Source organism: Lathamus discolor, unplaced genomic scaffold, assembly GCF_037157495.1.
Source record: "Lathamus discolor isolate bLatDis1 unplaced genomic scaffold, bLatDis1.hap1 Scaffold_89, whole genome shotgun sequence".
Classification (NCBI taxonomy): Eukaryota; Metazoa; Chordata; class Aves; order Psittaciformes; family Psittacidae; genus Lathamus; species Lathamus discolor.
Window position 1 is genome coordinate 64,841 of NW_027069398.1, and position 15,768 is coordinate 80,608.

Consider the following 15,768-nt stretch of genomic DNA (forward strand, 5'->3'; position numbering starts at 1 on the left):
TTAGCGCCTTTTGGGGTATTTTAGGGTATTTCAGCGCCTTTTGGGGTAGTTTAGGGTATTTCAGCGCCTTTTGGGGTATTTTAGTGCCTTTTGGGGTAGTTTAGGGTATTTCAGCGCCTTTTGGGGTATTTTAGGGTATTTCAGTGCCTTTTGGGGTATTTCTTGGGGTGTTCCAGTATGTTTTGGGGTATTTAGGGCTGGTTTTGGTGTGTTTTATACTAACACCCCCTCCTAAAATGCCCCCAAATGGACTGGAATGGAGGGGACTGGGGAGGTCACTGCAGATACTGGGGGGGGGAGCGGAATGACCCCACCATGAGCCAAATAACCCCCCTTCTGCCCCATAGAGACCCTCTTTGACCACTAATAACCCCATTGTGACCCCCAATAACACCCTTTCTGTATGTGTTACCCCCCCATTGATGCCACCCCCCCCAAAATGCTTAAGGGGATCCCCCCCATGAGATTGGGACCCCCCAAACAGGCACCACTGAAAGGGGGGGAATCATTTATTGCCCCCCAAAGAGGTCTTCATTGTAGACAATCTGCGTGCGCTTGTCCCTGTGGGAGCCCTTCGCGCTGTTCTTCACCGCTGTGGGGGGGTATGGACAAGAAATGGGGGTCAGGGACAAACGGGGGAACCCCATTGTCACCCCATAGGGGGTGTTATGGGGTCCCTGGGACCCATAGGACCCTCCAGCACTCACCCAGGGACCCCCACAGCGACTTCCCGGTGGCCGCATCCAGCAGCGGCTGCTTCCGGGCGATGCTGACTTTGAGCTGCACGTCCTGGACCACGGCCCCATTCAACTGGAGGGGGTAAGGGGGGGGTCAGCACCCCAAAACCCCCCCCCATAGAGCCCCACATCACCCCCAGGTCCCCCCCACCCCACCTCGGCAATGGCCTGATCCGCTGATTCCATCTTCTCATAGGTGACAAAGGCGCAGCTGGGGAGGGAGAGGGCGGAGTTACATCAGGACACGCCCCCCTTTGACCATGCTCATCCAATCAGCTCTGTCCCTTAGCCCCTCCCACTCTATTTAGCCCCACCCCTTTAAGGGAGACAAATCACTTATAGCCAACGGGGTTGAAGCTTAGACCCTCCCCTTTCCTTTAGCCCCGCCCCTTAGAGGGAGACAACGCACTTAAAGCCAATGGGGTTGAAGCGTGGCCCCGCCCTTTTCTGTTAGCCCCGCCCCTTAAAGGGAGACAACTCACGAAGCTTGCCCCTCCCCTTAAAGGGAGACAATGCACTCATAGCCAATGGGGTTGAAGCTTGACCCCGCCCCTTTCCTTTAGCCACGCCCCTTAAAGGGAGACAACTCCCACCTAATGGGGTTGCAGCTTGGCCCCGCCCCTTTCTTTTAGCCCCGCCTCTTAAAGGGTGACAACTCACTTATAGCCAATGAGCTTCAAGCCTGACCCCGCCCCTTTCCTTTAGCCCCGCCCCTCAGAGGGAGACAACTCACTTATACCCAACGGGGTTGAAGCTTGACCCCGCCCCTTTCCCTTAGCTTTTCATCAATGGGACCCCATGCAGATGAATGGGGGACACCCCCCGCCCCCCCCAATAACTCATCACAAGCCACGCCCCCCCACCCCAAGCGCCCCGCCCACTTCCTGGGGGTGTCCATGGCCAGGTCGATGATGGCTCCGAAGGGGCTGAAGGCTCCGCGCAGCAGCTCCGGGCTCAGCTCCACCCCGTGCACGTACAAAGTGTTCCCCTTCCGGGGGGGGCGGCGCTCGGGGAACGAGTCCGACCCTGGAGTGGGGGGGGGGGGGGGGGGAGAAAAATGGGGTGAGGGACCCCCCTCCCCCCCCAAAACCACCCCCCTTGGGGACCCCGGTTTGGGTTGTTCCCCCCCCATACTTCGGAATGGTCCATCCCGGTCCCGGCTCCGCTCCTCTGGCTCCGGGTCCTGCTCCCAATCCAGGCGCCGCTCCCCCCGCTCGGGGGGGTCCCCCCTTGAGCTCGACCCCCCCTCAGAGTCCCGCAGCCTCTCGCTGGCACTCACAAAGCTGCGGGGGGGGGGGACGGATCCCAAATGAATGGGGGGGGGGGGGGTCCAAAATCAATGGGGGGGGGGAACACCCCAAATGAATGGGGGGGGTCCAAAATCAATAGGGGGGGACCCCAAATGAATGGGAGGGGTCCTCCAAATGAATGGGGGGGGTCCAAAATCAATAGGGGGGGGTCCAAAATCAATGGGGGGGGGACCCCAAATGAATGGGGGGGGACAAAATCAATGGGAGGGGGACCCCAAATGAATGGGGGGGGGACAAAATCAATGGGGGGGGGACCCCAAATGAATGGGGAGGACAAAATCAATGGGGGGGGGGGGGGACTCCAAATGAATGGGGGGGTCCAAAATCAATGGGTGGGACCCCAACTTATGGAGGGGGGGGCAGCTTTACCTCTCATAGAGCGACTTCCTCTGCGGTCGACGAGACTGAAGGTGGGGGGGAGGGGGGGAACATGGTGATGGGGGGGCCCCCAAAATGTGGGGGACCGTCCCCCGCCCCCCCCCCCCCCCCAGGTACCTCTTGGGTGTCATCATCAGCCGAGATGCTGCGTTGGAAGGGCTGGAAGGTCGGGATCGGGCCCTTCTCGGGGTCCTATGGGGTACCCAAGGTAATGAGTCCCCCCCCCCCAACAATGGGGTTTGGGGTCCCTTGGGGGGGGGGGGTTGGATTTTGGGGGGGCCCCCACCTTAAGTTTGCCCTCGAGGGTCCGGGAGCGTTTGAACCCCGAGTTCTTGGTCTCGGCCTTGATGGCGCTGATGGCCCCCGACTTCACCAACAGCTTCGCCTGCTCCGTGGCCATGGCCGTGTCCAGGGGGGGCTGATCCGATAGGGCTATGGGGACACACACACACACATAGACCCCTATGGGGACCCCCAAGTGTGGGGCAACCCACCCCCCCCCCCCCCCCATTGACCCCCAAAACCCACCCCAAGGACCCCAAAATCCACCTAGGGGTATCCATAGGGACCCCCAAATAAACAGGGTTGGGGGTGGGGGTGGGGAACAGCCCCTTTAGCCCCATAGGGCCCCAAATCCCCCCCCCCCCCCCAGTGACCCCCCCATGGGTCCGGCCCCCCCCCCCCCCTCACATCGCTTGATCCCCCCCTGCCCGCTGGGTCCAGCCGCGTTCTGCTGCTTCTTCAGTGCCAACAGCGCCTTCTTCTGTGGGGGGGGGAATGGGGGGGTCAGGGGCACCCCAGCACCCCCGAGACCCCATAGAGACCTCTAGAGACCCATAGAGACCCCCCAAACCCCATAGAGACCCATAGAGACCCCTCAAACCCCATAGAGAAACCCCCACTCACCCCCATAGCCCCCCATTAACACCCTCAACTCCAATAGCATCCCCTTAAGCCCCCCCCTAGACCCCTTATAACCCCCCATAGCCCCCAATAACTCCCCATAGCCCCCCGTAACACCCCATGGCCCCCACGTAGTCCTCCATAGACCCCTTATAACCCCCCATAGCCCCTAATAAACTCCCATAGCCCCCCGTAACCCCCAATAAGACCCCATAGCCCCCCCATAGACCCCTTATAACACCCCCATAACCCCCCATAGCCCCCTATAGGCCCCGCATAGCCCTCCATAGACCCCCCATAACCCGTAATAAGACCCAACAGTCCCCCCTATAGCCCCCCATAGTCCCCTTATCACCTCCCATAACCCCCCATAGACCCCCATAGCCCCTAATAAGAGGCCATAGCCCCCCCATAGCCCTCCAAAGACCCCTAATAACCCCCCCATAACCCCCCATAGCCCCTAATAAGACCCCATAGCCCTCCAAAGACCCCTTATAACCCCCACCATAGCCCGCTATAGGCCCCTCATAGCCCTCCATAGACCCCCATAACCCGTAATAACACCCAATAGCCCCCCATAGCCCCCTTATAACCCCCCATAGCCCTCCATAGCCCCCTTATAACCTCCCATAACCCCCCATAGCCCTCCATAGACCCCCATAGCCCCTAATAAGATGCCATAGCCCCCCCATAGCCACCCACAGCCCTCCAAAGACCCCTAATAACCCCTCCATAACCCCCATAGCCCCTAGTAAGACCCCACAGCCCCCTTATAACCCCCCATAACCCTTCATAACCCCTAATAAGACCCCATAGCCCCTAATAAGACCCCATAGCCCCCCCATAGCCCCCAATAGCCCTCCATAGACCCCTTATAACCCCCCCATAACCCCCTATAGCTCCTAATAAGACCCCATAGCCCCCCCATAGCGCTCCATAAACCCCCATAGCCCCCCATAACCCCTAATAAGACCCAATAGCCCCCCCAAACCCCCTATAGCCCCCCCATAACCCTCCATAGACCCCCATAGCCCCTAATAAGATCCCTTGACCCCCCACCATAGCCCTCCATAGGCCCCTTATAACCCCCCCATAACCCCTAATAAGACCCCATAGCCCCCTCCATAGACCCCATAGCCCCCTTCTAACCCCCCATAACCCCCCACAGCCTCCAATAAGACCGCATAGCCCCCTCCATAGACCCCCATAGCCCTCCACAGACCCTCTTATAACCCCCCCATAGCCCCCTATAGCCCTCCATAGACCCCCATAACCCATAATAACACCCAATAGCCCCCCATAGCCCCTAATAAGACCCCATAGCCCCCCCATAGCCTGTAATAAGACCCCATAGCCCCCCTATAGCCCCCCATAGATCCCCTATAACCCCCCATAGCCCCTAATAAGACCGCATAGCCCCCCCATAGACCCCTTATAACCCCCCCATAACCCCCTATAGGCCCCGCATAGCCCTCCATAGACCCCCATAACCCGTAATAAGACCCAATAGCCCCCCATAGCCCCCTTATAACCCCCATAACCCCCCCCCACAGCCCCCCATTCCCCCCCCCACCTTCTTCCTCAGCTTCGCGAACCGCTTCTGCAGCGCCTCCTCCTCCTCCGTGAGCCCCGGGGGCAGCGCCAGCATCGCGGGGGGACCGGTAACACGGGGGCACCGGTAAAAAGGGGGGTACCGGTAACACGGGGGCACCGGTAAAGAGGGGGGTACCGGTAACACGGGGGTACCGGTAGGACCCGACCGCAGCAGGGACGGAACCAGCGCCGGCCCCCAGTGCACCGCGCCACTTCCCCTTCATTTGCATAACCTGCCTAGCGACGGCCGCCGGTTGGTTGGATGAGGGGCGGGCTGCACGCTGATTGGTGGAGAGAGAAAACGAAAGCGCGGGGAAAGCGCAAAAGCTTCCGCCGGGATGCCGCAGGTACTTCCGGTCCGGCCTCCCCGTACTTCCGCCCTGCAGCGAGGGCAGGGGGAAGAGTGGTTCCGGGGCGTGGGGGGAGCGTGCGGAGCGCATCGGTGGGGCGATGGGAGGGCATAAAATACCCCTAAACCACCCCAAAATACCCCTGCAATACCATGAAACCACCCCCAAAACCCACTGAAATACCCCCAAAACACCACAAAACCTCAAAATACCCCCAAAATACCACAAAACCTCAAAATACCCCCAAAATACACTGAAATACCCCCAAAATATCACAAAACCACCCCAAAACACCCCCAAAATCCACTGAAATACCCCCAAAACACCACAAAACCTCAAAATACCCCCAAAACATACCAAAATACCCCCACAATATCGCAAACTCACCCCAAAATACCCCCAAAATCCCACAAAACACCCCCAAAATATACTGAAATACCCCCACAATATCACAAACCCACCCCAAAATACCCCCAAAATCCCACCTCAAAATAACCCCAAAATATACTGAAATACCCCAAAATATCACAAAACCACCCCAAAATCCACTGAAATACCCCCAAAATACCAGAAAACCTCAAAATACCCCCAAAATATACTGAAATACCCCCACAATATCACAAACCCACCCCAAAATACCCCCAAAATCCCACCTCAATATAACCCCAAAATATACTGAAATACCCCAAAATATCACAAAACCACCCCAAAATCCACTGAAATACCCCCAAAATACCAGAAAACCTCAAAATACCCCCAAAATATACTGAAATACCCCCACAATATCACAAACCCACCCCAAAATCCCACAAAACACCTCCAAAATCCCACAAAACCTCAAAATAACCCCAATATACTGAAATACCCCCAAAATATAGCAAAAACACCCCAAAACACTCCCAAAGTCCACTGAAATACCCCCAAGATCCCCCAAAACACCCCCAAAATCCACTGAAATACCCCCAAAATATCACAAAACCACCCCAAAACGCCCCCAAAATCCACTGAAATACCCCCAAAATATCACAAAACCACCCCAAAACGCCCCCAAAATCCACTGAAATACCCAAATCCCACAAAACCTCAAAATAACCCCAAAACATACTGAAATACCCTGAAAACACCACAAACCTTGAAAATACCCCCCAAATACCACAAAACCACCCCAAAATACCCCCAAATCCCACAAAACCCCCGAAATATCCTGAAATACCCCCAAAATACCCTGAAATACCCCCAAAATACCAAACCCCCGAAATACCCTGAAATATCCCCCAAATACCCTGAAAAAAACCCAAAATACCCTGAAATACCCCCGAAATACCACAAAACCCCCAAAATATCCTGAAATATCCCCAAAATACCCTGATATACCCCCAAAATACCCCCCAAACCCCCTAAACCTACCCCCCCAAACCCCCCATCAGGGCGTTCAGGTCCTTTTTGGGGCCCTTTTGGGTCAAACTGGGCTGATTCGTGCTATTTTGGGGGCAATTCCAGGTGGTTTTGGGGGCAATTCCAGGTGGTTTTGGGGCAATTCCAGGTGGTTTGGGGCAATTCCAGGTGGTTTTGGGGCAATTCCAGGGAACCCCAGCTTGGTTTAGGAGGAAAGGCCCAACGCCACGGGGCCCGCTGCCACTGGAGCATCCCAACCTTTCCCCATCGACCCCATCCCAGCGGAGGGGGGAATCTCCTTGCCCCGTTCCCTTTATCCCATCCCTTGATCCAGGTTTTCCCTGCTCTTTTCCAAGGCCATCCAAAGGCAAAGGCCATTTATTAGGGAAGAGCCGACGGGGGCTCCTAACGGTTGGATTTGGCCACGCGCTCCAGCTCATCCTTCTTCTTGATGGCGTAGGAGTTGGAAGAGCCCTGGAAGGAAGGGATCAAGGTCGGATATGGGGGGATCCGTGCGTCCCCATTCCCAATGGGAATGGCACAAAGGTGATCCCCGCATCCCATCCTCCTCCTCCTCACCTTGGCGGCGTTGATGAGCTCATCCGCCAAGCATTCCGCAATGGTCTTGATGTTGCGGAACGCGGCTTCCCGGGCTCCGGTGCACAGGAGCCAAATGGCCTGAAGGAAAAGGTGGGAATGAGGGATGGAAAAGGGGATGGATGTTGGGATGCAGGGATGGGGAGTCAAATGGCTTAAAGGAAAAGGTTGGGAATTAGGGATGGAAAAGGGGGTGTTGGGATGCAGGGAGCCAAATGGGCTAAAGATGGGATTTGGGATGGAAAAGGGGATGTTGGGATGCAGGGAGCCAAATGGGCTAAAGATGGGAATTAGGGGTGGAAAAGGGGATGTTGGGATGCAGGGAGCCAAATGGGCTAAAGGAAAAGACGGGAATTAGGGATGGAAAAGGGGGCGTTGGGATGCAGGGAGCCAAATGGGCTAAAGATGGGAATTAGGGGTGGAAAAGGGATTTGGGATGCAGGGAGCCAAATGGGCTAAAGATGGGAATTAGGGGTGGAAAAGGGGATGTTGGGATGCAGGGAGGCCAAATGGGCTAAAGGAAAAGATGGGAATTAGGGATGGAAAAGCGGATGTTGGGATGCAGGGAGCCAAATGGGCTAAAGATGGGAATTAGGGATGGAAAACGGGATACAAGGGGGGGGGGGGTACCTGATTGACGCGGCGAAGGGGGGACACGTCCACGGCCTGGCGCCGCACACGGTGCCGCGCGCGGCCGATCCGGGTGGAGTCTTCCCGAGGGCCGGAATTGATGATGGCGTTGACCAGGACCTGCAGAGTGGTTCTGGAATGGACAAAAGGAGAGGGGTGGAATCAGCATTAATAGGGAATACGGAGGATGAAAAGGGATATGGGGTGCCCCACAGATGCGGCATTCCCACCTCTCCGGTGAGGAGGTGGATGATCTCGAAGGCGTGCTTGACGATGCGCACGGTCATGAGCTTCTTCCCGTTATTCCGGCCGTGCATCATCATGGAATTGGTGAGCCGCTCCACAATGGGGCACTGAGCCTTCCGGAAGCGTTTGGCCGCGTAGCGCCCGGCGCTGTGGGGTAAGTACTTGGCATACTTCTCCTTGACGGCAATGTAATCCTATAGGGGGAAGAAAGGGAAAAGGGGGGGTGAATCCCAAAGGAATTCCCAACAGTGGGAATGCCATGGGAAGGGTTGTACCCCCCCCCTCACTGTGGTACCTGCAAGGAGATGTCGTTGATCTGGACGTCATCCGTGCTCCACTTCCCAAAGAGTTTGATGTCCGGGGTCTCGGTCACGGCTGGAGCGGTTTCCCAGTCGGACATACTGGGAATATCCATGGAAAAAAAAAAAGGGGGGGGGGGGGTTAAGGGGGTGCAGCCTCAGAGCCCGAAGTTGGGGGATGGGGGATGGGGGGATGAGGAGCAAATCCCATCGATGAGGGGCACGAGGTGGGATCCAACGGGAGAGGGAATGGAGAGGACAGGGATGAGCCCCTCAAGTCCCAGCTTAGAGCCCCACACAAGCCCCGTTTCCCCTCCTCAGCCCCATAGATACCCCATAGCCCCGCTTTTCATCTCCTCAGCCCCACAGACACTCATTTCCCCTCCCTCCCCAGCTCCATACATGCCCCATAGAGGCTCATTTTCCCCCCTCAGCCCCATAGACATCCCATAGAGGCCAATTTTCCCCCCTCAGCCCCATAGACACCCATTTCCTCTCCTCAGCCCCATACACACCTCTGAGCCCCCCATTTCCCCCCCTCAGCCCCATAGACACCTCACAGAGTACAATTTCCCCTCCTCAGCCCCATAGACACTCTTTCCCCCCCCGTCAGCTCCACAGACACCCCATAGACACCCATTTCCCCCACTCAGCCCCATAGATACCCCATAGGCCCCCATTTCCTCCATTAAGCCCCATAGAGGCCCCACAGACACCCCACAAAGTACAATTTCCCCTCCTCAGCCCCATAGACACTCTTTCCCCCCCCTCAGCTCCACAGACACCCCATAGACACCCATTTCCCCCACTCAGCCCCATAGACACCCCATAGGCCCCCATTTCCTCCATTAAGCCCCATAGAGGCCCCACAGACACCCCTGAGCCCCCATTTCCCCCCCTCAGCCCCACACACCCCCCAGATGAGCCCCATTTCCCCTCCTCAGCCCCGTAGACACCCCATAGGGCCCCATATCCCCTCCTCAGCCCCACAGACACCCCATAGGGCCCCATTTCCTCCCCTCAGCCCCACAGAGGCCCCACAGACACCCCTGAGGCCCCCCATTCCCCCCCCTCAGCCCCATAGACACCCCATACAAGCCCCATTTCACCTCCTCAGCCCCACAGGCACCCCATAGACACCCATTTCCTCTGCTCAGCCCCATACCTGCCCCATAGAGGCCCATTTCCCCCCCTCAGCCCCATAGACACCCCATAGGGGCCCATGTCCCCCCCTCAGCCCCATAGACACCCCTGAGCCCCCGACTTCCCCCCCTCAGCCCCATAGACACCCCATACAAGCCCCATTTTCCCCCCTCAGCCCCACAGACACCCCATAGGGCCCCATGTCCCCCCCTCAGCTCCACAGACACCCCATAGGGCCCCATGTCCCCCCTCAGCCCCACAGACACCCCATAGGGCCCCATGTCCCCCCCTCAGCCCCACAGACACCCCATAGGGCCCCATGTCCCCCCCTCAGCCCCACAGACACCCCATAGGGCCCCATGTCCCCCCTCAGCCCCACAGACACCCCATAGGGCCCCATGTCCCCCCTCAGCCCCACAGACACCCCATTGCCCCTCACATGGCGGCACCGGCGGCGGCTCGGGCCTACTGAAAGGCCCGAGACGGGGTTTCCCGGGCTCTTATGCAAGGGCTCGCTCGCCGTCGCGCATGCGCAGCGCCGCAGGCGCAGCCCCGTCGGAGGGCTTTGAGCATGCGCAGTGGGGTAGCGAAGCCTCATCCGCCATGTTTGTTGAGGGTAAGTGCCCAAATGGCGCTTGTGGGGCACGGGAAGGGGCCATTGGGGGCAGAGGGGGCACAAAGGGGGCACAAAGGGGGCACAAAGGGGGCACAAAGGGGGGGCGGGGGCGTTCGGGGCTGGTGGGCAACGAGGGAGACCCCAAACCCTGCTCCGGTCCCTCTACGGCCCGTGATTGGCGAAGCCGCGCCGCGGCACCAATCAGACCTCGAATCGCGGCTGACGTCATCGGGTGCCAGGCAGATCAGTGGGAGGTGAGATGTCAACCAGACCCTTGGGGGGGGGGGGGGGGACGGGGACGGGACGGGTGCGACCACCATAGGGGGACATAGGGGACACCCCCAGGCCACCCCATAGCGCAGAGCAGGGCCCGTGCCCCCCCTGCCCCACATCGCGGTGCCGAGCCCCATTGTCACCACCACCACAAGGCCATGGAGCATCTTTATTGCCACCAGCAACGTGCGGGTGTGTGTCCGTGTCCCCCCCCACCCCGGGGTGAATGGTACCATCCGGATGTCACCACTGCGAAGAACGGGGGGGGGGGGATCCTCAGATGCTGCCTGCAATGGGGACACACACGTGGGGGGGCAGCAGAATGGGTGGGGGGGTCTATGGGGATGGGGGGGACACACACGTGGGGGGCAGCAGAACGGGGTGGGGGGGTCTATGGGGATGGGGGGGGGTCACACACGTGGGGGGCAGGAGAACGGGGTGGGGGGGTCTATGGGGATGGGGGGGGGACACACACGTGGCCTTACCTATGGGGCGGGTGTCACCTTCGATGGGGGTGTAACCTGCAAAGGGGGTGAATGGAGGGGGGGGGAAGGTGGTGGGGAGAGGGGGGTGAGGAGGGTCCGTGTCACCCCCAAAACACTGTCCCCGTCCCCATGGTCTCACCCGGTGCCGGGGCCCGGTAGCGATGGAGCCCAATGGCGAAGACCCCGACCCCCAAGAGCAGCACCACGGTGGCCGCTACCACCTTCACCAGCAGCGCAGGGGACAAGCCATGACCTGGAGAGGAAGGGGGGGGACGCAACACCGTGAGATGATGTCATACACACCCCCCCCCCCCCCCATTTGGGGTGACAAAGAAAAGGGGGTGCCCCCCCCCCCCCCGACTTACCCCAATCCACCAAGAGGGGTTGGTCCAGGGCCGGGTGTTGCACGGAGCAGGTGAAGGTGTCCCCATGGGCCGGGGCCGCCATGAGGGTGAGCTGGGTCTGGTAGGTGAGGTCCCCATTGGGGACAAGGGGGGGGGGTTTGTCACCGGGGGGGACCAGGTCCCCGTTGTGCAGCCAAAGGACGGTGACGGCCGGGGGGTAGAAGCCCCACACGTGGCACGTGAGGAGCACGGGCACCGAGGAGTCCCCGGAGGATGAGGAGGTGATGCGGGCCCGGGGGGGGGCTGTGGGGAAGGGAGGACGTTGACCGCCCCGTTGACAGGACCCATTGACCATCCCCATTGTCAGGACCCATTGACCACACCTACTGACCATCCCCATTGACCATCCCCACTGACAGGACCTATTGACCATCCCCATTGACAGGACCATTGACCATCCCCACTGACAGGACCTATTGACCAGCCCCATTGACAGGACCCATTGACCATCCCCATTGACAGGACCTATTGACCAGCCCCATTGACAGGACCCATTGACCATCCCCATTGACCATCCCCATTGACCATCCCCATTGACCGGCCCCATTGACTGGCCTCACTGACCATCCCGATTGACAGGACCCATTGACAGGACCCATTGACCATCCCCATTGACAGGACCCATTGACAGGACCCATTGACTGGCCCCATTGACTGGCCCCATTGACCGGCCCCATTGACAAGACCCATTGACCAGCCCCATTGACAAGACCCATTGACCAGCCCCATTGACAAGACCCATTGACCATCCCCAGTGACCATCCCCATTGACAGGACCCATTGACCATCCCCATTGACAGGACCTATTGACAGGACCCACTGACAGGACCCATTGACCATCCCCATTGACCATCCCCATTGACAGGACCCATTGACCATCCCCATTGACAGGACCCATTGACCATCCCATTGACTGGCCCCATTGACCGGCCCCACTGACAGGACCCATTGACTGGCCCCACTGACAGGACCCATTGACCACCCCCATTGACCATGCTCATTGACTGTCCGCATTGACCAGCCTCATTGTCCGGCCCCATTGACAGGACCCATTGACCACACCCACTGACCATCCCCATTGACCGTCACCATTGACCATCCCCACTGACTGTCCACATTGACAGGCCTCATTGTCTGGACCCATTAACAGGATCCATTGACCATCCCCATTGACCACCCCCATTCAATGTCCCCATTGACCACCCCCATTGACCACCCCCATTCAATGTCCCCATTGACCACCCCCCTGACCACCCCCATTCAATGTCCCCATTGACCACCCCCATTGACCACCCCCATTCAATGTCCCCATTGACCACCCCCCTTGACCACCCCCATTCAATGTCCCCCTTGACCACCCCCATTGACCATCCCCATTGACCATCCCCATTCAATGTCCCCCTTGACCACTCCCCTTGACCACCCCCATTCAATGTCCCCATTGACCACCCCCATTGACCACCCCCATTCAATGTCCCCCTTGACCACCCCCATTGACCATCCCCATTCAATGTCCCCATTGACCACCCCCATTCAATGTCCCCATTGACCACCCCCATTGACCATCCCCATTCAATGTCCCCATTGACCACCCCCATTCAATGTCCCCCTTGACCACTCCCATTGACCACCCCCATTCAATGTCCCCCTTGACCACCCCCATTGACCACCCCCATTCAATGTCCCCATTGACCACCCCCATTCAATGTCCCCCTTGACCACCCCCCGTCCCCCTCACCCACCGCTGCCCAGGCCGCTGATGCTGTGGGCCGCAGGCGGCTGCAGGCGCGCTCCCTCTCCCTCATCCTCTGCCTCCAGGCCGGGTTCATGCTCAGCGACTGGGCCAGGGCCTCGGCGATGTCCCCCAGCACCCCCACGGTGCAGGGCACGGTGCGGCCGGGGGTGCCGGGCTCGGAGCACACCAGGGGGGCCCCGTTGAAGCCCAGCACGAAGCCGGGGACGGAGCCGTTGGGAGCCAGAGTGCAGGAGCCCCAGAGCTGCACCACGAAGGCGGCTGCGGAGGGGACACGGGGGGAGAAGCTCCGGGGGGTGAGCGCTGCCTGCAGCCCCCACACCTCCATGCATGCGTCCCAATGCACCTCCATGCATGCGTCCCAATGCACCTCCATGCATGCGTCCCAATGCACCTCCATGCATGCGTCCCAATGCACCTCCATGCATGCGTCCCAATGCACCTCCATGCATGCGTCCCAATGCACCTCCATGCATGCGTCCCAATGCACCTCCATGCATGCGTCCCAATGCACCTCCATGCATGCGTCCCAATGCACCATCCATCCATCCATCCCAATGCACCTCCATCCATCCGTCCCAATGCACCTCCATCCATCCAGCCCAATGCACCTCCATCCATCCATCCAGCCCAATGCACCTCCATCCATCCATCCCCATCCATCCATCCCAATGCACCATCCATCCATCCCAACGCGCCTCCATCCATCCATCCAAACGCACCTCCATCCATCCATCCATCCATCCCAATGCACCTCCATCCATCCATCCCAACGCACCTCCATCCATCCATGCATCCCAATGCACCTCTCTGCATCCCAATGCACTTCCCTGCATCCCAACGCACCTCCATCCATCTATCCATCCGTCCCAATGCACCTCCATCCATCCATCCCCATCCATCCATCCCAACGCACCTCCATCCATGCATCCCAATGCACCCCCATCCATCCCAATGCACTTCCATCCATGCACCCCAGTGCACCTCCATCCACCAATCCCAATGCACCTCTGCATCCCAATGCACTTCCCTGCATCCCAACGCACATCTGTGCATCCCAACGCACCTCCATCCGCATCCATCCATCCCAATGCACCTCCATCCATCCCCATCCATCCCCATTCCCATCTCCCCATCAATCCCAACCCCTCCAGCCGCTTGAAATCATCACTTGGGGACCCCCAGGGCTGAGCCCCCCAGGGCTGAGCCCCCCCAAACCCTCCCCAATGCCCCATAGGGCTGAGTCCCCCCAAACCCTCCCCAATGTCCCACAGGGCTGAGCCCCCCCAAACCCTCCCCAATGTCCCATAGGGCTGAGCCCCCCCAAACCCTCCCCAATGTCCCATAGGGCTCTTCCCCCCACCCCGATCACCCCCAAATCCCCCTCTTCCGGTCCCCACCTGCCCCCCGGCCCCCCAGCACCAGCCCCAGCAGCAGCAGCAGCATCTCTGGGTCCTGCCGAGGGCCTCCTGCTCTCCCCCCCCCCCCGGGGCCCTGCCCCACATCCGTGGGTCACTGGGCAAGGGGAGTGACCCATCCGTGAGGCAGCCAATGAGAGCCCGCGCTGGATGCGCGTCATCAGTTGCCAGGGCAGAAGATGCCGGCGGCAGCCACAGTCGGGACATCGCGGTGGGGGGGGGACGGGACCGGCGCGTTGGACCCTGCTTTGACCCCCCCTAAAGCCGGGGTCTCTGCTGGGGGGTGATGGACATGGGGGGGGCAAGGAGGGAGCGGGATGGGGAATGGGACCGGGATCGGGAGTGGGGCAGGATCCGGAGCAGGAGCAGATCCAGGACCGGGGACCACGACCAGAACTGGGACCGAGGACCAGGACCAAGACCAGGACCAGGACCGGATCCAGAACTGGGACCAGGACCCACATCAGAACCGGGACCAGAACTGGGACCAGGACCAGGACCAGATCCAGAACTGGGATCAGGACCCACATCAGAACCGGGACCAGAACCAGGACCGGATCCAGAACTGGGACCAGGACCAGTACCGGGAGCAGGACCAGAAATGGGACCAGGACCCACATCAGAACCGGGAACAGAACTGGGACCCAGGACCAGGACCGGATCCAGAACTGGGACCAGGACCCACATCAGAACCGGGACCAGAACCAGGACCGGATCCAGAACTGGGACCAGGACCCACATCAGAACCGGGACCAGAACTGGGACCAGGACCAGGACCGGGACCAGGACCAGGACCGGATCCAGAACTGGGACCAGGACCCACATCAGAACCGGGACCAGAACTGGGACCAGGACCAGGACCGGATCCAGAACTGGGACCAGGACCCACATCGGAACCGGGACCAGAACTGGGACCAGGACCAGGACCGGGACCAGGACCAGGACCGGATCCAGAACTGGGACCAGGACCCACATCAGAACCGGGACCAGAACTGGGACCAGGACCAGGACTGGATCCAGTACTGGGACCAGGACCCACATCAGAACCAGGACCAGAACTGGGACCAGGACCCACATCAGAACCAGGACCAGAACTGGGACCTAGGACCAGGACCGGATCCAGAACTGGGACCAGGACCCACATCAGAACCAGGACCGGGACCAGAACTGGGACCAGGACCAGGACCGGATCCAGAACTGGGACCAGGACCCACATCAGAACCAGGACCGGGACCAGA

General features: G+C 59.6%; 3 protein-coding genes across 5 annotated transcripts; all 3 read right to left on the reverse strand.

The window, feature by feature from the left end:
- Positions 1-496: 496 nt before the first annotated feature.
- LOC136007041 (negative elongation factor E-like) lies at positions 497-5,376 on the reverse strand. Of its 2 annotated transcripts, none has more exons than XM_065664980.1 (10): positions 4,924-5,376; positions 3,116-3,188; positions 2,712-2,857; positions 2,543-2,617; positions 2,417-2,451; positions 1,872-2,020; positions 1,619-1,763; positions 894-948; positions 708-810; positions 497-592 (listed from the first exon to the last, which is right to left on the reverse strand). In XM_065664980.1, the coding sequence occupies exons 1-10, from the start codon at positions 5,359-5,361 to the stop codon at positions 510-512; spliced, it is 1,302 nt and encodes a 433-aa protein (XP_065521052.1). In that variant the 5' UTR covers positions 5,362-5,376; the 3' UTR covers positions 497-509. The 2 variants fall into 2 exon arrangements, with proteins under 2 accessions (XP_065521052.1, XP_065521053.1); XM_065664981.1 differs by having other exon boundaries at positions 4,902-5,073.
- Positions 5,377-7,013: 1,637 nt separating this feature from the next.
- On the reverse strand, positions 7,014-10,131 carry LOC136007036 (small ribosomal subunit protein uS7-like). The gene is made up of 6 exons (XM_065664975.1): positions 10,021-10,131; positions 8,435-8,540; positions 8,107-8,333; positions 7,894-8,026; positions 7,246-7,344; positions 7,014-7,140 (listed from the first exon to the last, which is right to left on the reverse strand). Exons 2-6 carry the CDS (start codon positions 8,537-8,539, stop codon positions 7,072-7,074), a joined length of 633 nt encoding a protein of 210 aa, XP_065521047.1. The 5' UTR covers position 8,540; positions 10,021-10,131; the 3' UTR covers positions 7,014-7,071.
- A 494-nt stretch (positions 10,132-10,625) lies between these two features.
- LOC136007035 (HLA class II histocompatibility antigen, DM beta chain-like) lies at positions 10,626-14,928 on the reverse strand. 2 transcript variants are annotated; one of them, XM_065664974.1, is made up of 6 exons: positions 14,513-14,928; positions 13,102-13,373; positions 11,321-11,602; positions 11,095-11,208; positions 10,956-10,991; positions 10,626-10,757 (listed from the first exon to the last, which is right to left on the reverse strand). In XM_065664974.1, the coding sequence occupies exons 1-6, from the start codon at positions 14,689-14,691 to the stop codon at positions 10,747-10,749; spliced, it is 894 nt and encodes a 297-aa protein (XP_065521046.1). In that variant the 5' UTR covers positions 14,692-14,928; the 3' UTR covers positions 10,626-10,746. The 2 variants fall into 2 exon arrangements, with proteins under 2 accessions (XP_065521046.1, XP_065521045.1); XM_065664973.1 differs by lacking the exon at positions 14,513-14,928 and having other exon boundaries at positions 13,102-14,243.
- Between the last annotated feature and the right edge of the window lie 840 nt (positions 14,929-15,768).